We start from the raw sequence: 24,915 nt of genomic DNA, 5'->3' as shown, positions 1-24,915 counted from the left end.
TTACACGCTTGTCATAAGGAGTTCCAATCCAAAAGTATAATCACTTAAGAAACACTTCAAGGAATAATTTTTGAGCTTTCAAAAGTAACTTTTCATTAACCTAATTAAATATAATTTGTTGTGAACTTAATTGAACATGGTACTTTGAAAAGGGTCATAAGGATGGGGCTTAGAGAAATTATGAAGGTCCCATTGATGATGAGATCGAAGGTACAAGTTGGGTGAGAAAGAGAAAAAGAACTAGTTCCCCACAGCTGTTATATATCTTTAGAAGATTAAAGTCACCAAGACTTGCAAGATATGTATTAATAATATTATTTATTTACAAAAATGTTATTCGTGCATTAAAATTAGTTATCAATGTATTTGTATATAAATATATGCGTGATTTATTTTATTTTTAGCGTGTATTTATATTTCGATATATATTTTATACTGATGATTGATTTTGGTGGCTAATTTTAGTGTACACATAGTATAATCTATTTATTTATTATTATTTAGAGAGTACAAAGAAAAGTAAATGAAGAAAAAAGGAATAGGACATACACTTGGTGAGATGTGGATTGATGGGCCTCTTTCCTTCCAATAGTGGCTATTATTCTGGTTGATTGAATTGTGGCTCATGACTTTTTTTTTTTTGGTTTGGGGGGTGGGTTCATCAAACTATATGGAATGTCAATAATTTTGGCTTAAACAACAAGATAATATTACAAGAAACTCTTAAGAAAAATGTTAGTTGTTTTTTAACTTCTAATTTTCAGTTAGTTATTTTAAAGATTTATTATTATTTAATTAATTTAAATACCCACCTTCACGTATTAATTGGTCAAAAAATTAAGAGAGTTAATTATTTTTTATTTTTTTTTCTTTTCTAAAATTTGAATAAAAAATAATATTTAAAGGATATCTAATTATACAGTTATTTAATTAGCTCTTATTATTAGTTAGTCATATAGGTGAGATCTTTTAATTATAGATAGTTAGTTCTATAATAATATGGAGAAAAATTGAAGGATGAGTGAAATTTAATCAATTTATTATTTTTGGTTAGTGTTTTTAGTTATCAGTCAAATTTTTTTAGTTTAATAATTTAATAATACATTTTTAATTTACATTTTTAAATATTATTTGGATAACTATTGACAAAAAATAATAAATTCTATTAGATCGTCTCTAGTATTTCTCAATAATATAAAATAATTAAACAACTTGAGTTAATCGAATAGATAACTCATTTGTGCCTAATTAACTGTAGAGATTTAAATAACATGTAACCATCCATTGGTTAACAATAAGCTGTTAAATAGAATTTAAATTCGCAACAAATTTAAAAATACCATGTGAAAAAAAAAAGATTTTTAATTTGTCACCAAAATAATCTTAATTATTGGCTTGGCTGCTCCATCAGGATTGCTTATAATAAAAGAGTATATATGATGTTTTAATCAAAATAAAACACTTGTTCTAATTTATAGATTGCATTAAAAAAATAATAAATAAAATGTAGCTTTTGGCAATGGAGAAAAAAGTGGAGTTTGAACTCGAATAATAACAATACTCAACAATGAAGTCAAGCACCAAGAAGATTATATTGTTCCTAATAGTTTTTTTCAGATTTCCATGGACAACATGATTTCATTATTGCTGAATGCTGATGGTGGTTATCGTATATAATAAATATTTTAATAATTGGAACCATGTTAAATGATTAGGCAGTTATGACATACATGTTAAATTATAAATATATAGTTGTTTGGGATTAGGACTTAGAATCAGTGAACCAACAAGAGCTAAACTAAAACTAAAACTGTTATAACTAAATTCAAAATACAATATTTTCACAACCACAAATAATGAAGAACCAAAGTCAGAGAGAACACCTGAAAATTTGGTGTTTAGTAGGTAGTTTTCTTCAACAAAAATAATAATCAACCAATGCTAGCTAGTATCCTACTAGATTGCTCTAATTTCCAGAGTTGTTAGAAACAAAAATAATCTACCTCAGTTTATTTGGATAAGAAACATGCAAATTTTTTTTTAATAACAGAAAGTCTCAATGATCAGTAGTTTTAATCAAATTTTGTTATCATTCAACCAGTAAATTTCAATATTATCTAAATATCTCATTCGCGTTATAAAGCTTCATTTCTGTCGCTCATTTCTTCTCAAATACTGATTGTTTGTCGGCCCAAAATCTATAAAGTTTTATTTTTGTCACTCATTTTTTCTCAAATACTAATTGTTTGTTGGCCCAAAATCTAAAAAATTACCGACCCTTAATACTGCCATTTTAATAATTTATGCAATAATAAATACCAATTATGACTAACAAATCTCATAGGAACTCAAATAATATTTAATTTGAGATTTTCAAGCCAAATTAGTAATGACAAAAATCATTATCTAATTAAAAAAATAAATAAAAAGTTAAGAATAATTATTGAAGAAATTGGATAAACATAAATCAAATTTAATAACAAGTAGAAACATATATTATATATAACTCAAGATAGATAGATTCAACTGGACACCTTATAGGATGCCAAAAGCTACAACAACGTTTTCACTTTTTCACAACACAATGCAAGCACATGAGACAACATGGATTAAAAGTAGGAAATTAAACTCTACTAAGATCACTCCAACATATAAATTACATAAATAGTGTCCAAACCCACCAAAATATACTAGTCTATTATTTTCATAAAAATATTTCTTAAACATAGTTATCATCATATTCTGCGCAGACAGACGCATGATATATCAACATAGAATACGATATTGTTGATGTTGGAATAATACTTGTTACTTAAAAACCTCCGGGGGTAGGAAGATCGGAATATACACCGGGGCTAGGAAGATCGGATAGATCGGAATATCCGTCGGGGCTAGGAAGATCGGGAGGTGGAGGTCTTGGGAGAAATGGCAAATAAGGAGTTCCATGCTCAATAGGTTCAGTTCTTACAGCTTTATATGGACCATTTTTACCGGCATAATCATCTAGATTAATGAGTCTATTATCAACTTTGTCCTTACTTGTTCTCTTGCTATCATTTTCCTGAAATACTCATCATACTTAGTGTGTGTTTGGATTACAATTTGCAAACGAAAGTTTGCATAAAATTGATTTTATAAACTTGATTTTGATGTAGTTAGCTACCATAAATTCATGAATTATGATTTTTTTTTTCGGTTCTTCATTTTTAAGAGAATTTGAAAACCTTGTTTTGAACATTCAAATGGTTTTCCAAACATGTAAAAATAACAATACCTTGAGTTTCCTTCTTGTTACAATTTCCGATGTTCCATGTCCATAGTTGGTAACAGGCAAATCTGTGATGCCATTTAATAATGTAAAGGGAAATTATATAGGTCATTTAATAGGGAGTTAATAATAACAATCAATGCGTTATAGATCTTATCATAAAACAATAAAAAAAATCTAATACAATCTACTCAAATTAGTTCTAAATAATGCTTTAATGATTTATAGGAAGATGTTGTTTAATGCATGCATGCAATGTTTAGAAATGTACCAATTAAAGTAACTAAGATATTATAAAAATGCTAACAGTATCATTGTCATGGATGAGTTCAAAGGCTTGTCAAAATGATACTAGGATCTATGAGCAATTTTATTAAGAGTTTCACATGAAGAAGCAAGGTTGATAAAAATGTTTAGTTAGTTGCATGTTAAATTTTGAACACTTCAAAGATAATGTAAAAGAATTTCAGGACATATCATTTGGTCTCAATTGGAAACTATAAAAATTGCATTTTATTCTTCTCATTCAATCATCATAAATAAAATAACCCGAAGAACAAAATGTTGTGGAAAATTGACTCAAATTCAGTACTAGTTGTGAGAATCATCATATACAATGCATGATAAGTGAATACTTGAACAATGTCAAATAAAATAAACCATGGGAATATATAAATATTCTCATCTAAATTTTTCATAAGAATTGAAAAAAAAGAGAGATTTAGACAGAAGCACATAAAAGGATTTTATCTGAGTTGAAAATAAACAAAATGGCATTGTAATATGAAATTTTGATAGAAGCACATATAGGATGATATTTTGAAAAATCAAAATGTGCATGATTTATTTCAACAAAAGGAACTTTGAAACTGAAGCCATTTCTCTAAGATTAGAGGGTTTATTAAGATTTGAGACTTTATTTATTTCTGGTTCATTATTTTTACCATTGCATGCATCCTATTTCTCCTCAAGTATATATATAGAGGGAAAAAATTGATCAAAGAAGACAAAACCAACATTCAAAAGACTGAAAAGAGCATATTATTATTATTATTATTATTATTATTATTATTATTATTGTTGTTGTTGTTGTTGTTGTTGTTGTTGTTGTTGTTGTTGCTGCTGCTTTAAAGATGATGATCATGAACCCAAGAGATTTCCACTATCATTTTCCCTTATTTTTTCCTTAAAAAAATGCAATAAAAAAAAAGTGATAATGGATAGAAGATATACCGGAAAAGTTGGATCCACCATCGGACGATAAGAAGTTAAGGAATGCTAAAGCTGCTGCCACAGCGAGCAAGAAGAACAATGGCCAAAACCCAGAAACCTTCATGATAGTCTTCAAATGATTATTACTATTACATGCAGAACTTGGTTTGCCTTTTCATGTAACTTATAGAGAGAAAGAAACAATAATAATTGTGGAATTAAATAAGTTAGTTGTGGTCATTTATTGAAGAAGAGGAGGGAGAATGCACCCTCTCTCTCATGTTTCTTATGAACATACATCATCATCATGTCATGCATGTGAAACAGAGGCATGTACATAGTTAAGAAGATAAGATCGGTGATGAATCTTCAATATAACCCATGCATGCATCCCATAACATTTTGATGATATATGTGCGTTTGCATTTTTCCTTTTTGAAAAATGTTAGATGAATAATATATATAGGATTTGTAAGTTCTAAATTTTGAATTTAATTTTAGAGAATAAAATATAATTTATTATTATTTATTTTATAAGTAAGACCAAAAAATTATATAAGAAAAAAAATATTTACTAATAAAAAATTTTATTTTATTCTTTAAAATAAAAATTTAAAATTTAAAAGATCCAAATTTATATATATATATTATATCTGACTTAACACTTACTAATTTTTTTTATGTTTTACGCTAAATATATTGGATTCTCTGCATTATTTTTTTTCCTTTCAAGATTTTCAAATGAGCAATACTAGGGGTCAGCAATTTTGATATTTTGTAACCATCAATTGATTATCAATAATATTTTTAATGGTGTGAAATTATATCCAATGATGAGAAATTACTCATTTTTTATAATTAAATACTAACCAGGAAACACAAAAATTGTTGCCGTTAAACTTTTTCTTTTCAAATAGCCATTTTCTTTAACATGTTAATTATATCAGTATGTAAAATACTGATTTTTTTAGTTAAAAAACTTTAATTTCAAGATTTTGAGAAGTATTTTAAAAAAAAATTGTAAATAGATTTTCTTTTCAATCCCAGTTAGAAGTAACACTCGTGATCAAAATTTAGTTGTTAAATTTAAAAATATTTGAAACTAATTCATTATATAATAATAATTAAAATAGTTAAAATTATTCATTTAATTCTTAAAATTTATAATATCATCATAATTAAGAATAGGCTAAATAATCTAATATGACTAATTATAAAAAAATGTTTGAATAATAAAAATTTATTAATTTTTTAAGTTCCTTTCAGTCTAACAATAAATAATAAATTTAAAATTAATTTTTTAAAAATAAATTATTACGTGTACAGAATTTAAATTTTTCAATATTTAAATAAATAAATAAATTAATTAATTATTAAACCCACTCAAATTGATTAAAATTTATTAGAAGTTAAATTATTCAATTTAAAATTCTGTAAAAAATTATTTAAATATTTACTATTTATCTAGTTAGTTAACGTGTAAAGGGAAATCAATAGTAGTGGCAGGGGCTCGCATTCCAGTGCTCCGCTGTAATCTATCAACTGGTGCATTAAATTCTATTAACTCAAACATCAAATTATCATAAGAAACAGCATTAATTGATTCTGTATTTTTCACATCCTTCTATGATTCTATTAATGGAACACAATAAAAACCTCCAAGCATCCCCTTTAATTAGTAATAGTATTTTACTATTTTCATTTGTAATAATATTATAAAAATATACATTTTTAAAATTATATCGATTCTAAATCTAATATTATAGATTATAACAAAAAAATTATAATATTAAATTATATTAAAAAAACGTAAAAAACAAAAGTTTTTATCAACTACTAAAATGAGAATCTCTGTAGATTTTTACTTGTTCCCATTTCAAATTCTTGATCTTTGTTCCTACATTTAACTCTTTTGTCCAGAGAGCATATTCCAATTCATAGTGTGAAATTTTAACCATAATTATTTGCAAATACCTTGTGTATTTGGATTGGAGTTTATGGATGAGAGTTTGAATAAAATTAATTTTATAAAATTAATTTTAATAAAAAAATAAGTTAGTATTAATATAATTTATATTTGATAATTTTATATCAAAATTAAATAGAATAAAATGAATGTTATTTGAATGATATCATTTAAAATTATGTTTAGACAAAAATTATTAAAAAATATGAATTTATATTATTTAAATTATATTATTTTAATATTTTTTATTATAATTTTTTTAAAATAATTTAAATTTATGTGTTGAAATTTAGTATTTTTTTATTATAATTTGTTAGTACTCTTCTTTAATATTTTTTTATATTTAATTATATTTTTTTAATGAAATTTATATTATAAAAATTAACAATAATAAATAAAATATATACTAATTTAAGAATACATAGTAAAAAATATACAAATTCAAATAAAAAATAAAGTTTTATAAAAAAAATACGTATTAATAAAAATGATTAAAAAAATTTATATGAATAATGAATACTAAAAATTCTATTAAAATTATAATAATATATATAAGTGAAATAAAAATATTCATACTACTAACAAAAATAAAAAATAAAAAATTGATAAAAATTAAATTTAATAATGAGTACTAATAATAACATTAAAAAATATTTATTTGTAAAATATAATCATGAAAAAAAGTCAAGAATGATGATGGTTATTTTTGACATCTCTTATTATAAATGAGATTAAATGGCAAATTAGTAGAATATTAATTAATTTTTTAATTTATCAAGCAAATACAAAAATTATAATTTGTTGGTTCTGATGAACAAAAGTTCAAACTCAGAATCATGTTAATATTTAAAAAAAAAAGTTAGCCAAATAAAAATTATAATATTCAACAAAGATTGAACGTAGTTTTTATGCTTCCAACATATTTACCAAATTAATCCGTAATCATTATCAGAATAAAAACAAGTAATGCAGTCCTGTCCTAATTAAGATTTTTCTTGTATAGAATGGTTCTTTTCACACACACCTACCTAATCTTTTAAGAGTTGGTTGTGTCTTTCTCCTTTGGTAAATAAAATTGCTCTTATCTCTTTACAGTATAAAATGGTTTTCATCTAAACTTAGGTTCAGATTAGTTTATGGAAAGTGAATATGCCACGGATGCATTTTGAAATTTATTGCCAAATGGAAAGTTGTTTTATATGCGCAATATTAATAATTAATTAGAACCATTTTAGAGGGATACAGATAGATAAAAAAAAGTTTAGCTAACTTGTTTGTTAAAGATACATATTAATGTTTTAAATTAATCTTTTTTATTAAAAATACAAAAATTTAAAAATTTAATTCATTTGTTTTTTATTTATTAAAAAATATTTAAAATTATTTACTACTTCTATATTAGCTAAATCTTAAAAAAATATAAAATAGTAAATATAATGGAATATAAAAGCTAGCTATTATAAAAGAGTTTAAATTGTTATAAAACTATTTTTAAGGTGTTTAGTTTCATATATGAGGGTTTTCTTAAGTATTAATCTCCTAAAACTCATAATATAGCTTTTTCATTAAAACTTGATATTTCAATAACATTTTGGTATAGTATTATATTGGATTATTGGCTCTACTATTGGGCTTTTGGAATGAGAAGCCCAAATAAGGCCCACAAAATGGGTCACCAAAAAAAGCCCCACAAAATGGTCTTATTGCTTTGGTGCTGATCGTTTTTGATTGCGCGCGCTAAACAACACAAATTCAAAGAAATGGCTCCAATTTACAGTTCTGTACGAAAAAAACTGAACTCATTTCGTTGTAAGATGAAACGAAATGAGGCTCCAATATCAACAAGACTAAAGCTTCATTCGAGAGAGAGAGAGAGAGAGTGTGTGTGTGTATGTGTCCTTCTTAGTTATGAAGTTAGGTTTGAAGCTGTGTGTAGCACTGTGGTTTCTTCCTTCTTTGTGGTTTCTGCGAATTTGAGCTCTTCGGAAGTTTCCATAGGCTCCTCGCATTATTACTCACACAGGTTAGTTGCGACTACTCACTCCATTCATGTTGCTATTGTCATTCCCCATTTTGATTTTCGCTCAGCCTGGTTCGAGTTTTGCAACTGGGTATTATGCTCTCCAAGTGTTCGATGAATTTCCTCAGTGACACTTAATTAGGCTCTTCTGCATATTAATCAAATATCTCTATATTAGACATGCTATTACTAGTATATCAATAGGCACGTTTTTGAAAAATAATAAATTTTGAAATTAGTTGAGATGGAATTTGTTTATAACTTAACTAAGGGGTCTTGGTTCATGTCTTGAAAATAGCCAAAAAAATATTTTTTTTTATGGATTATATATAATAAAAGGTATTTTAGTAAAAAAAGTTGTGCACCAACTCAATAGATCATTTTTTACTGAATTTAAAAAAAATTACTTTTTTGTGAAAAACTAGTAGAAATGATCGAATTGCATTCTTCTATTAGGGCAGTTTGATAAAAGTTCCATGGATTTGTAGTTGGAATTTACTTCATCAAATTACTATAAAATCTGAAGCAGGCCTCATTCCCTCATTCAAGCCACACACAATCATCCAAAGTTGGAAAAGATCTCGAGTTACAGATGGCTTGCTCAGACATATTTGTGCTTGTTCATCCCAATGGATATATAAAAGACACTGTAGGTGGTGCAACCTTTGAAAGTTGGGATCCTTTTTTGATGAATGTTGATACTGATCATCAAGATTCTCTACTTGAGTTGAAGAATCTGATATTGGCGAACATGGGTGAACTTGGAAGAAAGAAGATATCTCATATGGCATATAAGTTGCATGGTATAATAGGTCCCCAATTATCTGACAGTCGGGTTATTTGGCTCACCTCTGACGAAGACATTCACTTGATGTTTGATTTCCATGTCTCAAATCGTGAGCTACGGTGCATAGAGTTGTACGTTAAAGTTGAAGACGTGATTAGTTCAGCCAGTTTGAAAGCCAATCCACAAGTTGTTCAATCGGACAAGATTGGTAGAGGACCAAAGAGAGTACAATCACCAGTGACATCCCCAAGTTTTGTGTTCCCCAATCGTGTTGAAAATGTGAAAGTTGATGGAAAAAGAACCAATGTTTGTGCAAGCCCAGGTGAGTTCTCTCTGTGATGAGCTGTTTATCAATCAATTCAGTTTTCAAGTGATTTGTCAATTTTGCATATATCAATTTGCTAAACCACATCCATAATACCATATCTTAGTAAGAGAGGGGGAAAAGAAATCTACGAAGAAAAACTCAAGAATGGAGTGAAATCCAGTTAAATAAAATATTGACAAATTTATGTTTCAATTTACCAATATTTACTTTTTTCTTTAGAAAAAAATAAAATAAAATATATAATGTCCTACTTTACTCAGCCTCTTTGGTGCTGACTACTGAAGGGGAGTGTTATGCTCTTAAATCTTAATCATCTGCCAAGGCCACTATACTGCTGTGTAAAATTTTGTTTACTATGCTACTATGCATAATGTAGCCAATAAAATATACTTTATTTTTCGACTTGAGTTTCTTTCTCCTATATTGCAGCTAACATGGCATCAAGAGGTGTTGCAGTGGACAAACTCTCCCTTCCACCCAAGACTGGGAATATTGGGGGTGCCTGCAGTGTCTTTCCACCTCCAACTTCAAAGAAGTCTGCATTTGTGGACATGGGTGCTGATCTAGGACTTGATCTAGGACTTTCACCTCCGCCAAAAATGCAAAAAATGGTGGATGGCAAAGGCAAGCCGGTTGAAAATGGTGTACTGATCCCCGACATTGAGGAGTCCAATGTGTACTCCAAATCTTTTCAAAACCAAAATATGTGCCGCAACTTGGAGCCACCTATCACCTCCAAATCTCAGATGATGCTAGAAGGCCGAGTTAAGGAATTGGAGATCCGCCTTGAGTCAAAGGAAAATGAGAGAGCTGCCTTAGAGGAATTGAAGGTTACTTTAACCGCCAAGATTAGTAATCTGGAAAACAAGCTGAAGGAGGCTGATAAGGAGAGAAGGGCTCAGTTAAGGAAGGAGAAAACAGCATCAAAGGGGATAATTGAGCCGTTGGAGGCAGAGGTCAAACATCTAAGATGTTCTGTCCTTGAAGCAGAGGAGAGAGCACACAGAAACATCATGGAGCAAGTGTGTCTTCTGGCTCCGGGTATTGACTTTTCGCGTGTTCACCCTGATAATCGAGTTGTCAATGGGGAGATTGTAAATCATAAGAAGGATAGTGCACCCCAAGTTACCTATGTTATGGAATTTGGATGCAAACGTCCAACACATCCAATGTTGTGTTCATGAAGCAAAGGAGATATCACATGGTAACATCATGGAACAAGAATGATAGTGAATCCCAAGTTCGTTTTGTTGGCAAGCACTCAGGTGCAACGCTCATTGCATAGGCAAACTGCAACCACTTCATGCTACAATAGAATAATTTCGTTGGTTATGTATTAACTTTATTTTTGAAATTTTAAATATGACACTCACTGCAAGGTGTAAAATTAAAGTGACTATTACATATATTTTTTGTTGTCCAACTCATTACATATATATTAGAATTAAATCAACTCTAATTTCATATAGTGGTATGAATTTGTTTATTCATATATGAATAATTTTGTTAGAAAAAGACGGTAAAAAAGCGAATTGCTATGGTAATGAGTTTGACTATTTTTTTAGCTGTTTATATTAAACTAATTAGTTGTCATCCTTTTGCCATGGTAGTGTGTTTGTGACTATTTAAAAAGAATAATATTATATTATCAGTAAATATTATTTTGTGTTAGTACTTAGATAACAGTAAAATTTGCGTATACTTATTAAAATTTGCATATATAAATTAATAAAATTTATTTGTTGAAAACTATTGAATTATATATGAGGTGAAATTTGAACAAAAAACTAGGGATGAAGAACAACTTAATTACCATTAGATCAAACTATTTCTTGTTGTATATTATGCTTTTCTTTTAAATATATTACATAACCATATATTATATTTCTTAATTAAAATATAATCTAAAATATTTAATTAACTATTACTTTCATAAAAGTATTTTATGATTAATAAAATATTTTTGTTTGTTTTTATAGATGTTTAATAAAATTTATTATTTTTTAATAATGTTGTACATTAAAAAAATAATTTTAAAAAAGTAAAAATAAAATAAAAAATTAAATAAATATAAAAATAATATTTAATTGAAAGTTTTAGATTATATATACTAATTAAATATAATATATGATTATTAATATATTGAAAAATATATATAACAAGAAACAATTATTTTCCATCACCCAAGTTTTTGGTTCGAATTCTACTTCATGTAAAATTTTTAAATACAGACACAATACTAGATAAGTTATATGTATAATAATCAAGCAATTAATTCATAAATCAATTTAACAATGTTATATTTTACCAAACATTAAATGTAATATTACTTAAATTTCACAAAATCTCATAATAGGTAAGTGTAATTTTTTTCTTAAAAAATTACTGCTTCAAAAACAGAAGGAAAAAATTATATAAATTGGTGTGAAAAAAAAATGACCTTACTAGCGTGTAGAAAGAAAAATCCTTCTACATGTATAGAAGACAGGTGTTGTCTTCACTACAATAATAATGCAGCAGCCACCTTTAATGTTCAATTTAGAGAATAATTTTTGCAGCAGTTCAGTTTGACATAAAATAATATTAAAGTAATAATTAATTAATCTCTTATTAGTCTTTAATATAAACAGGGCAAATTTAATATATATATATATAAAAGTCTGATTTAACACGAGTAGACAGATGTTGATTTTCGAGCAGTTGAGCCTAATATATATAGAAGTGTTGCTTGTTGTATTTTTTTGTTTATGTTGCAAGTTATGATATTTATATTAATATTGGTGTAATTTGTACCCAAAAAATAATATTGGCCTAATAAAAAAAATACTATGATGGCTTTAGGATATCAAGAAATTCTAAAAGGCATCGACATGAGTCTTGCAATATTTAATTTGCAATAAACTACAAGGTATCGAGTAAATGAATAATAGTATAAATAGTTACTTTTGACACCTAAATGTAATTATTAGTTAATACAGTTAATGCTAATTAAATACAATTTCTAAATAACTTACGAAAATAAATTTTACATTCACTTCTAAATTTTTTTATTAAATGAATTCTTATATAAAAGATTATAAATTTATTTTGGTGTTGCATAACACATGGAGCTAAATCTAGTATAAATAATTGTTTTGGATGGCTTATTAAACTTGGCTTAAAAACAAGCTTCAAGAGGTACTAGAAACATATGCAACATTTGATTTAAGAGATATTATGATATGGATTTGATTTTTTTTTAATTAGTTAGTCACTTAAAAAAAAGAGTTAATTTATACTATTAATTATCTTTAGATTAAGATAGTGAAATTCACAAATATTAAATATTATAAATTTAAAAGTGATTAAAACATCACTTTACCATTTTACTAATATTATTATTTTAGAATATTTTTTTTATAAAAAAATCCTAATAAATCTTGCTATATATTCGTACATTAACAAAATTTATGTTTAAAAAGATAATCTAAGTTAATATTAATATATAAAAGCCACATATTTAAGAAGTGCTATAGAAAATAGAAAAATAAAAAATGATATAAATTAAAAAATAAATTAATTTACTTATTCTAAATTATAATATGAAAAGATTTTAAGACTATTATGGTGCTATTGGAGATCGATCACTATAAAAAACTTTTAATATAAAATTTTAATTTAAATGTTGAAAAAACAGTAAAAAAATTAATCTAATAAAAAGTTAAGTTAACAAATAAGATAAAAATAAAAAACAATAAATTTGAGAAAAATTTATAAGTAAAAAATTATATACTAAAAATTTAGTTAAGGCAATTGAATAATTATTAGTTATTTAATAATATTTTTTATTCATGCACTTTTAAACGTCAATAGATTAATTTTTATTCTAATATTTTATAGAAAAATCATTAAATTATATTATAGTTTTATCTTAAAGTCATCAGAGTATTTTTTTTTAAGATAAACATTTATATTGGATCCAATGCCTAAAAAAGACCAACACCCGTCTATCATATTAAACCCGGCCCACATCTATACCAATATATAAAGCCAATACTAGAGTTTGGTGTCCAATTTTTATAGACATTATTTACCCTCAAATAATTTATTTTACAAATCAAATTTATGGACAAAATAGTAATAATACATTTTTGTTTATAATTAACAAAAAAAGTCATTAACCCATTAAATAACTGCTGCAATCGTGAGAAAATTAAATAACTGCTCCACTTATAAATATTCCTCACTGTTGTCGATCTTTTTTTCTGCATCTTGCTATTCTGACATGCATTTACTAAGAAAGGGACACCTGCAAATCATTGTGAGAGGATTTGACAAAGAAGTTGATACAATTTCTATGCCAATTCTATTACCAAATACAGGTGCTTTTTGAAAAATAATAATAGACGTCATGATAACACAAGTGGTTGGTATTTTATATTTACGGTTTATTTTATTTTTGAGTACTAATTTTTAATTTTAAAAAAAAAAATTCAAAGGACAAGTACTCTTTATCTTATTCCATTTTTTCATCTAAAGTTTGTATTTTTTTTGTATAATTATAGATCGAGCACTACTACTCAAATATATTCTATAGTACTAAAATTTATCTATAAATATATTCTATATTTATTAAAATTTATCAATATTTTTTTTGTATTGTTTGATACGTATTATCAAAGTCTATATTTATTAATTGATACGTATTATTAAAGTCTATGTTTATAATTTCCTAAACTATCTAAACTACTAATTATGTAAAGTATTGAATTTGACATTTATTTATAAAGAGTACTAAAATTGACATTTACTAATTTTTTAAATTATTGCAAAAAGATTAATTAATTTAATATTATTTATCTGTCATACGATTGGCATATAAAAGATGTAAAAAAATTTATACTTACCAATGGTAGAATGAAAAATCTCTAAGTATATTTTGTTAATTTTTTTCTTTATTTTTAATATGTTCTATATTAAAAAATATTATTTTTTATTAATTATTAGATTGACATATAACACAATAAATATAATAAATATAGTAAAATACGAACTTTGTTAATTGATTTTTTAAATAATCTGGCAACTTAAGATAAGAACTTTGTTAATTGATTTTGTTAATCTCTTTCTTTTTTTTTAATCTATTTTACATTGGATAATATTATTTTTTATTAATTATTAGATTGACATATAACATTTAAATGTGTTAAGATAAGAATTGTGTTATATATTTTTCGTTATTTCAACTTTCATGATTATTTCGTTCTCTTTATTTTTCTGTCATAGGTCAAGTAAGTTTTAATTTATTATTTTTCTTATATATATTCTATTTTAAAAATTATTTTATTTTTTTAGATTTTCTAATATGTTTTATTGTATTTTTCTAACCATATGATCAAGGAAGAAGTTTAAGATAATAAGCTTGGATTTTGGTAATTTATTGAGTCTAATTGAAATAAACATGTTGAAATATAATAAACAGAATCATTAATGCAACATTTATTAATGAATAATTACTAAAAAAAATATTATCTATATCAATATATAATGGGATATGGAATTGTGGTATCCAATTTTTTCTTCTTATTTTACCCCTATTTTCTTTTTATTAAAAATTGGCTTTATCCTATGACAGGACTTAAAAATAGATTTCAATAAAAAAAACTGCTACTAGGTACTCAATTCTTTTTATTTTATTTAATTTTTTCGAAAACTGGCTTTAACCCACGACAAATTTGAAACTGGTTCAGTAACAAAAATTTCTGCGTCTTCAATCGTACTTTACTCAAGAGAGTTAAATATTTGTTTCACTTTCAATCGTGCTCTTGCAATCATTTTTCTTCTTTGTGTCTTGCTACCTTATGTTCTGACAAATATAATTAGAAAATTCAACGAATCAACAATCATATTATATCAACTAATATAATTTCTATTCCAAATCCATTGTCAAGTACAGAATTAACTACAATTAGACAAATGGTAAGAGCCACCCATCATCATCATCATCATTTTGTTTCAAATAACATAAAACTTAACATGTATTATGATAATTTAATTTTTTCGGCTATAAATTCAATTTTTGCTTAATATCTGTATTCTACTCTTTAAAAAATCTAGAATTGAAAGCGCGTGATAATGGAGTTGATCCAAATAACAGACGTTATAGTAACATAATTGGTTGGTATTCTATAACAAAATTAATTAAATTAATATACACTATTTATATATTTCTGATGCTTATTATTTAACTTAAAAAAAATTACATATATAACAGAGCACTCTTTAATAAAAATGCAAAAAGTTACTAGAATTTGGTGTCCAATTTTTTTTAGACTTCGTATATCCTTACATAATTTATTTCATAAAATAAATTTAGTAGACAAAATAATAATTTTTTTAATATTTCATCTTTATCATATAGTATATAAATAATTAAAAAATTAAAATAAACAATGTATTCATAAAACTAATAATAACAAATAGAATAAAGAGAAAAAATATTATCATATCGCTTATTTTTTGTCATGTGTATTTTTTAATTTGAGTGATTAAATATATTTTACAAAGTAATAACTATAAAATAAAAATAAATTTATTGCTCTAAATTATTAAAAGAAGTATTGAGTACTCTTTAACTAAAATTTTTATTATAAATTTATTACAAAAAAAATATTTATATTTCAAATTAATGTAGATGCTTGGGATAAAATATTAAAAATAAAAAAATATGCATTTGCATTTTCATATTAAAAAAATAAATGAAGTCATTTTAAACAAAAAAATATTACGTTATAAGATAATTATAAAAAGTTGTCAAACATAATAATTTTATTATCAAAATAATATTTATATATTGTGTTAAATTAATGTAATATAATGATTTTTAATATACTTTAATTTAATTTTTTTAGTTTCTATTTTAATTTATATATTTTCATATTTTAAAATTTTGGTAATAATATATATTTTTTATAATTTTAAAATAAAACCAGGAGAATTCTAACTTAAATACAAACATAACGATAGAAGAAGAATACAAGAATACTGATATTTCATCTCATGTATTTAAATACATGGCATAAATAAAAATTAATCCTTCTTATTATAAAATTATTTTCCATTTAAAAATTTAACAAATGCCAAAATTTGATCACGGTAAAATGGGTCATAATTTTATAAAAAATCTAAATACTATATTAAATATTACAAACAGTGATTGGATATATAATTTTCAAATTTTAAAATTAAAAACATAGATAACGCTTTACATATTTATATGAGTTACTGAATCAATTTTTATTGAATAACTATCTTAAATATCAATTATAAAAAAATACTATTATATCAGCCAATAATAATAATAATCATGAGACACGTAACATTATTTATTATTAAAAAATATATTAATTTAATAATATTAAATATGTAATAAATTCCTAATGTGAAATGTTAAAATATAAATACAAAAAATAAAGATAAATTAGAGTATAACAAATAAACTATTTTTTAAAAAATATTTCTGCAATCTTAACGAACAAAATACTCATCATATTGTTAATTTATCATAATAAATTAAAAAAATAAATTTAAAAATGTCACAAATTAATGGACGATATTCAAACTTTGAAAAAAATCAATGAAAAAAATATAATAGAAGAATATTATTTTTAAAATATTCTCTGTTTCAGAATAAAATTAAACAAATTTAAAATAATTAAAATCACCTTTATACGCGACATAAAAGTTAACTTTAATCATGATAACTAATTTTAATCTTATGAATTCAAATTATGCTTATTATCTGTATTGCTCTTTAAAAATATAGGTCTGGAATCACATTATAATGAAGTTGTTCAAGTAAAAGATGTGGTGATGTCCTAACTGGTTAGTACCCTATATATTCAAAACATGTAATAACGTCGTTTTAAGTCATTTTGCCTATACATTAAATCTTAATAATTAACTTAATTTACGCGATTTGATTTGGTTTTTGAGAACTAATTTTTAATTCTTTTAAGATAATCTAAAACATATTAAGTTTGTATTTTTTTTCTTTTGTATTAGTGTAGGTCGAGACATACACCACTGCTACTAAATAATGCCTCAATCAATCTCTTATAATGAATCAGTTACAAACAATACTAAAAGCCATGCAAATATGAAGTTAATACTCACTTACTCTACTTATATTTTTAATATTTTATCTTCATCGCATAATATTCATTTAAAATATTTTTTGTATTGAATAAATTAAGAGGTTTGATATTGTGTACTACTATATAAAATGCCTTCTGTTAAACAAAATTATGAATTCTATAATAAAAAAATAAAACAAATAATTAACAAATATTATAAATTTTAAATAGGCAATACATTCATAAGACTAATAATAACAATAACTTTGTAATAAAATTTTGGTAACAACATATATCTTTTAAAATTAAATAGTAAAATTAAAAAAGATCTACCTTAAACACAAAATAACAACTATTGTAAAATAGTACAAAAATATGTCTTATTTTATCTCATGTATTTATTAATGTATTGTATAAATTATATGGATCCTTTTTATTATAGAATCTTTACCCAATTAAAAATTTAATAGATAGTAAAATTTGGTCATGGCAAAATGTGTTCTAATTTTTTAAAAAATATCAAAACACTATATTAAATATTATAAGTCAATAGGTAACTAAACTAAAAATCCTCAAATTAAAAATATAGATAACATTGTATATATTTTTATGAGTTACCTGATAAATTTTTGTTGAATAACTAATTTAAGTACAAACTAAAAAAATGCTACTACAAATATTATTTAATATTATTTAATGGCAATAACCATAATACACATAACATCATTTAGTGATGACAAATAAATCTTAATTAAATTACAGTAACTAAATAATAAGTCCTTGATGATAAAAAAATTATCAAATTAAAATTTAATAATGTATGGAATATAACATAAACGCCCAAAAAAAACAAAATAAAGTACAATGAATAAACTGATTTTTAAAAATATTTTCGCAATTTTAGCGGACAAAAACTTCATCATATCATTATTTTGTCATAATAAATTTAAAAAATTAAATTAAAAATATTATAAATTAATAGATGGCATTCAAAATTTTTAAAAAAATACAATAGAAAGTCACCAAAAAAAAGAAATACAATAGAAGTATTATCATTCTAAAAATATTTTTTGTATATTTTAGAATAGTTGAGAATAAAAATTTATTTTATCGAATATTTCACCTCATATATTACCTAGAACTTTAAACTATGATGATTTTATATTACCTCTTTATTGTGTGGTTTTATAATTTAACATTTTAAAGTATTTTATAGTAATTTTAATTTTAACAAAATATGATATAAATAAGATCACGTCAATATTAAAATAAAAAAATATTTATCTAATAAATTTGAAAAGTAAATAATATAATTTTAAATTCTTCAAAACAATAGAAAAGCGGCTGAAGAGGCACGATAGTGCCTGTTGAGCCGCTAGTATATATTATACAGATTACAAATATGAAATTTGTATTGATTATATTAAACACTAAAACCAAACATTAATTAACCATGGCTAACTTCTGCAGCACCTGAAACACTGCAGCAAATGTCTCCTTTAGAGTACTTATCTTTTGCAAAAATTTTAACTAAGGAAGTGACATGTGTCTTCTACGCATGTAGAAGATCTTTTCTTTCTACACACTAGCAATGCCAAAAAAAGAAAAGAAAAGGACAAAATGGTCAACCATTGCTTTGAAGCTGATCGTTTTGGTTAACACAAATTCAAAGAAATGGCTCCGTTCATATCTATGCCCGAAAGAAATTGAACAGATTTTCGCTGTTAGAGTAAACGAAATGGGATTCCAGTTCCAACAAAAAATAAAGCTTCATCCGGGAGAAAGAAAGAGTCCTTCTTAGTTATGAAGTTAGGTTTGAGGCTTCAGCTTCTTGCTTCTTTGTAGTTTCAGCAAAACTGAGCTCTTTGAAACTTTCCATCGATTCCTCACATCGTCATTCTCAAGATCAGTTACTGTTATTATTGTTATTATTTTTTCCCATGTCGATTTTTGTTCAGCTTGATTTGAGTTTTCTGCAACTGGGTATTATGCTCTCCATGTGTTCGATGAATTTCCTGAGTGACACTTAGGATCTTATGCATGTTACTGAAATCTCTCACCATTGGACAGGTTATTATTATTATTATTATTATCATTATTATTATTATTATTATTATTATTATTATTATTATTTAGTGAATAAAAAAATTATTTACTTCATCAGGTCACTATATAATCTGAAGAAGAGCTCAGAGTGGCAAATGGATTTTTATTCGACCGTGTTCATACTTGTTCATCCCAATGGATATGTAGAAGACACTGTAGATGGACCCTTTCAAAGTTCGGAGCCTTTGTTGATGAGCATTCATCGTCAAAAGTCTCTGCTTGAGTTGAAGAATCTGATATTGAGGAATATGGGTGAACTTGAAAGGAAGCAGATATCTCGAATGGCGTATAGGTTGCATGTTAAAATTGGTCCACAAGCATCCGACTGTCAGGTTTTTTGGCTCAAGTCTGATCAAGACATTCAGTTGATGTTTGGTTACCATGACTCAAATTCTGAGTTGCGGTGCATAGAGTTGTATGTTAAAGTTGAAGACAGGATTAGTTCAGCCAGTTCAAAAGCCAATCCGCAAGTTGTTCAATCGGAGAATAATGTTGGTAGAGGAGCAAAGAGAGTACAATCACCAGTGACATCCCCAAGTTTTGCGTTCCCCATCCTTTTTGAAAATTCAGAAGCTGTTGATGGAAACAGAAGCAACATTTGTGCAAGCCCAGGTGAGTTCTCTCATTGTTGAATTGTTTATCAATCATTTCAGTTGGCAAGTGTTTTGTCAATTTTGCATATAGCAATTTGCCAAACCACATCCATAATACCATATCTTAGTAAGAGAGGGAAAAAATCTAGGAAGAAAAACTCAAGAATGTAGTGAACTCCAGTTTAATTAGATTGTCTCACATAGAATGAAATAGCTAATATTTATGTTTCAATTTGTCGATATTTACTCTTTTTTTTAAATAAAATATATAATGTCCTTTACTCAGCCTCTTTGGTGCTGACTGCTGAAGGGGAGTGTTAATTATGCTCTTAATAATCTGCCAGGGCCACTTTCCTATTGTTTAAAATTTTGATTACTGTGCTTACTATGGACAATGTAGCCAGTAAAATATAGTTTATTTTCTGACTTGAGTTTCTTTCTCCTATATTGCTTGCAGCTAACATGGCCTCAGGAGGTGTTGCAGTGGACAAAATCCTTCCACCTAAGACTGGGAATTTTAGGGGTGCCTGCAGTGCCTTTCCACCTCCAACTTCAAAGAAGCATTCATTTGTGGGCACAGGTGCTGATCTAGGGCATCCACCTCAGCCAAAAATGCAAAAAATGGTGGATGGCAAAGGGAAGCCGGTTGAAAATGGTGTGCTGCTCCCCGCCATCGAGGAGTCCGATGTGTACTCCAAACACTTTCAAGCCCAAGGTGTGTGCCCCAACTTAGAGCCACCCATCACCTCCAACTCTCAGATGGTGCTAGAAGGCCGAGTTAAGGAATTGGAGATCCGCCTTGAGTCAAAAGAAAACGAGAGAGCTGCCTTGGAGGAATTGAAGGTTACTTTAACCGCCAAGATTAGTAATATGGAAAACAAGCTGAAGGAGGCTGATAAGGAGAAGTCACAGTTAAGGGAGAAGGAAACAGCATCAAGAAGGAGAATTGAGCAGTTGGAGGCAGAGGTCAAACATCTAGGATGTTGCGTCCCTGAAGCAAAGGAGAGAGCACACAGGAACATCATGGAGCAAGTGCATCATCTGGCTCCGGGTATCGACTTTTCGCGTGTTCACCCTGATTATCAAGTTGTCAATGGGGAGATTGTAAATCCTAACAAGGATAGTGTAAATAATCCTCCTTTATCACAGGATGTTGCTTCTCATAATGTAAATAACCCTCCTTTGCCACAGCATGTTGCTTCTCAAAATGTAAATAATCCTCCTCTATCACAAAAGCAGTCTCAAGATGAACGTCACCTACCATACCCTGTACAAGCTTCTCTTCAAAATTCTCAGACAGTTGGAATTCAAAATTTGGGAAAAGATCCTGTTCCTAATAATGAGGTAGCCAAAACACTTAATCCCAGCAGTGAATCTCAGCAGTATGCAAAGTTGCATCAAATAAGTAATCAACAGGCTACAGTCAATGAGCAGCGAGGAGGCCAAATTAATCGTCAAAAACAGGTACCATTTGGCATGTTTCTACCTATCTTGATACCTCAACTTCCCAAAGACCGAGCCATGCAACTTCAAACTCTATTTAGTAAATTGAAGGTGGGTTTCTCTAAATAATCTCACTACCTGGTCCTTTGGTAGTGGGAACGTTGTCTCTTTTCTTTGCTAAAGTCAGTTTTGTGTTGATCGGATATGATCAACTTAGGAACAGATATCCCATGCTACTCACTTTCTGTTTTGTGAATTTATTGTGTGTTATAGAAAGACGAAATAGCAAAAGACAGTTTTGTGCAGCTTATGAAAGGTATTGTAGGGGACCAGATGCTTAGATTAGCAATGGCAAAAATACAAGCACAGGTAGGTTGAGAACAAGTTTAATTCTTGTTATGGATGAGTTTTACAGGTCCCATGAAATATATATGTTGATATCATGCTAAGATTCATTATTCTATTCAGCTGTTACAGATGAGGCCCAACCAAGGACCTGTGGAGCAGCAGCACCCTGTTCGGATGCCCACTGTTGGCTTAGGTGCAAGGCAATTAAATGATCCGCATGCTTTAGCTCCGCTTCATCAGTGAAGTATGAATGCTGCTGCAGACCAATCTCATATGACTTATTCAGCTGTCCAAACTATGGAGAACAATGCTAGAAAATCTCAAGAATTGGATGTTAGAATGGAAACTCAGGGTTTGCAACCGAGCCAGTTGGCATATTCCAATTCCAACACTGTTAATCAGGAAGCAAAAAGATGATCTCTTCATCACATACAGGGGCAATAAGCAGCCACAGCAGCAGTATCTACATTTTCCATCAGCATATGGTAGTAGTGGTGGTAATTATAAGCCTTTTTTCAGGGCCAACTAGTAGTACTGCTTCATCTATCAGACCACCACCATATGAGTCACATATGTATCAATTTCCGCCTCAAAGCACTTATCCAAATCACTTAGGTGGGACAACACAAGGCTTCATTGGTATGCCAAAACTTGAATGGTAGAACACTTCCAATGATCCCAAGAGTCTGCCAGGTGAATCTATTGCTCTGTTAAACAATCCATCATCCCAACAAACTCCAAATGCATGGCAACCAGCATCAAACAAAGATCAAAATTCTGGGCTATTGTCATCTGGTTATGTAAAAAAGGAACTTAGTGAATTACCCACTGAGCAGCGACATAGGCAGAATATTTCTAAAATGCATGGATTGCGTTCTGGTAATTCTGCACAAATTGAACCAGGAGGTGCCAATCAAGGAACTATAAAGGACGAATTCTCAAGGGGCGTTCCAGCATCCAGAAGTATGGAACCTACAATATCTACTGGCCTTAACATCACTCATTTCTGCTTCCCCTTCTGGAATGGGTCAACTAGTTCCTACTGTCTCGTTTGAGAGTGATATACTTGATCTTGACTAATGCAGTGGCTTAACTTTTGTGGATTAAATACTGTCCAATTATGATTGTTAATATGCGGTATGCACCTGTAGTACCAACGCTATATTAAATGTATATGTACATAATATGTGTTCTCTTAGTGATGATATTCAGTAATTAAATTGTTTGATAGCTATGGTTATTTTTGCTGTCCTTATTCATATTTCAATCTTCTTGTAAGTCAGTTCTAAGAGAACAGTCATTTCTGCTTCCTCTTTTATGTTATTTTATTTTTGGTTGTTTATTGAATTCTTTTTTATATGAAATTAAGTATCCACGAGAAGATTAAAACAATTGTGATTTTTCTCCCCATGGGGAAGGTACGCTTAATACAACATTGAAGAACAGGATGTGTTAAAGGACAAGAAGTCTAGAATTAAAGATAACTTATTGTTTTCCCCACTAAAACCCTTTTGATCTTTGGTTGACCATGATATTTTAGTTGTTTGTTTGGTTTAGTGAGCTGTGACTTGGGAGAGACGACATTCTCTTGAAGTGGCAACTTATGGTGGAGCAAGCCAGGCAGAAACACGAAGGAGGGACAGACATGTCATCTGGTTTTCAACCAGCTAAAGATGTAAATCACAAATCTTGAGCATCTGGAAAAAGTTCAAAGGATAATCACAAAGGGGATATAAAAGGTTCTACTACTTCTGCAACTTCTGGCGAGTTTTCTTTTAAACTCTGTGTCATTTCGGTTGTCAAATAATTTAACCACAAGATGCAAGTCAATGTCAGGTATAGTATTCGCAAAACTGACATCCCTAAAACTGTTAAGTTGTAGATGAAAATGCGGCGGTGTCGTTGAATTATATTGTCTTGCATGGAGGGTGATAATTTAACCAGGTCATTGCTGTTTGATTGTTTGTCCAGATATATTAATTCCTACATTATTTTTTAAATACTTCTGTTTTGAGCTTTTGACTCTTCCAGACAGGAGCTGGCAGAAAACATGGGAGAAACAATCCCTTCTGACTCAAACTAAGATGGCCGGAAGCATCTTTGTCAAGGATGTAATTGCTGTGCTCGAAAGAGAACCACGGATGTGGAAATTGTACGTGAAAATTCATTCCGATAAACTCAATTGTTATCAGATCTGGTTAAACTGACCAATTTACATAACCCATTGGATTATGGATTTTTTTTTGTTTTTTAAAACAAAAGTTAGGGATATATTGGTCTTTTTATAAAAAAATTTAAACATAATTTATTTAGATTGTGTACATTGGTCGGATTAAATCGAGTCTAATAGTTATAGTGCGGACAATTGGGTTTATTATTGTTGCCATGAAAAATCGATTTTGTTCTGGTTTATTAAAAAATAAATTATTAACCGATTTAATAAAGATGTCCAATAATATTATGAATTTATGATACATGTAAATGTATTTAAAACAAAAAAGACATTTTTAATGTTTTTATCGAAGTGGTCTCCCTGATTTTATTATCATCTTATGCTTACTAGCGGAAATCAAAAGGTTTCCTGAATCCTGTGTATTGTTCAAGGTTCTGAAACCGGTTTAAAGCGGCCGGTCGAACCGCAAATCGATGGTGAAAACGGTTCGAACAGATGCCAAAACCGGAGATTTGAAAAATTACTATTAGACCGTCAAACCGGCCGGTCGAATCGAA

At 27.6% G+C, this 24,915-nt stretch overlaps 2 protein-coding genes and 1 pseudogene across 5 annotated transcripts; 2 read left to right on the top strand and 1 right to left on the bottom strand.

The window, feature by feature from the left end:
* Positions 1-2,472: 2,472 nt before the first annotated feature.
* Positions 2,473-4,687, bottom strand: LOC112697759 (uncharacterized). The gene is made up of 3 exons (XM_025751075.2): positions 4,502-4,687; positions 3,275-3,336; positions 2,473-3,061 (listed from the first exon to the last, which is right to left on the bottom strand). Exons 1-3 carry the CDS (start codon positions 4,602-4,604, stop codon positions 2,813-2,815), a joined length of 414 nt encoding a protein of 137 aa, XP_025606860.1. The 5' UTR covers positions 4,605-4,687; the 3' UTR covers positions 2,473-2,812.
* Positions 4,688-8,154: 3,467 nt separating this feature from the next.
* On the top strand, positions 8,155-11,059 carry LOC112697758 (uncharacterized). Of its 4 annotated transcripts, none has more exons than XM_025751072.3 (3): positions 8,155-8,469; positions 8,996-9,575; positions 10,011-11,059. In XM_025751072.3, the coding sequence occupies exons 2-3, from the start codon at positions 9,059-9,061 to the stop codon at positions 10,763-10,765; spliced, it is 1,272 nt and encodes a 423-aa protein (XP_025606857.1). In that variant the 5' UTR covers positions 8,155-8,469; positions 8,996-9,058; the 3' UTR covers positions 10,766-11,059. The 4 variants fall into 4 exon arrangements, with proteins under 4 accessions (XP_025606857.1, XP_025606858.1, XP_025606859.1 ...); XM_025751073.3 differs by having other exon boundaries at positions 8,191-8,469; positions 8,993-9,575; XM_025751074.3 differs by having other exon boundaries at positions 8,191-8,469; positions 8,955-9,575.
* An 8,065-nt stretch (positions 11,060-19,124) lies between these two features.
* On the top strand, positions 19,125-23,419 carry LOC112697757 (uncharacterized; annotated as a pseudogene).
* The last annotated feature ends 1,496 nt before the right edge of the window (positions 23,420-24,915 follow it).

The sequence above is a fragment of the Arachis hypogaea genome, chromosome 16 (assembly GCF_003086295.3).
Source record: "Arachis hypogaea cultivar Tifrunner chromosome 16, arahy.Tifrunner.gnm2.J5K5, whole genome shotgun sequence".
Taxonomy (NCBI): Eukaryota; Viridiplantae; Streptophyta; class Magnoliopsida; order Fabales; family Fabaceae; genus Arachis; species Arachis hypogaea.
The sequence above is the reverse complement of the archived record's forward strand: the minus strand, read 5'-3'. Positions and strand labels throughout refer to the sequence as shown.

Bases quoted from the DNA above. Each gene is read 5' to 3' on its own strand.
- LOC112697758 (XM_025751072.3), top strand. From the start codon at position 9,059: ATGGCTTGCTCAGACATATTTGTGCTTGTTCATCCCAATGGATATATA. The intron at 9,576-10,010 runs GTGAGTTCTCTC...CCTATATTGCAG, and splicing joins CAATGTTTGTGCAAGCCCAG to CTAACATGGCATCAAGAGGT.
- LOC112697759 (XM_025751075.2), bottom strand. From the start codon at position 4,604: ATGAAGGTTTCTGGGTTTTGGCCATTGTTCTTCTTGCTCGCTGTGGCA. The intron at 3,337-4,501 runs GTATATCTTCTA...ATGGCATCACAG, and splicing joins TGGTGGATCCAACTTTTCCG to ATTTGCCTGTTACCAACTAT. The intron at 3,062-3,274 runs GTATTGTTATTT...TGAGTATTTCAG, and splicing joins TAACAAGAAGGAAACTCAAG to GAAAATGATAGCAAGAGAAC.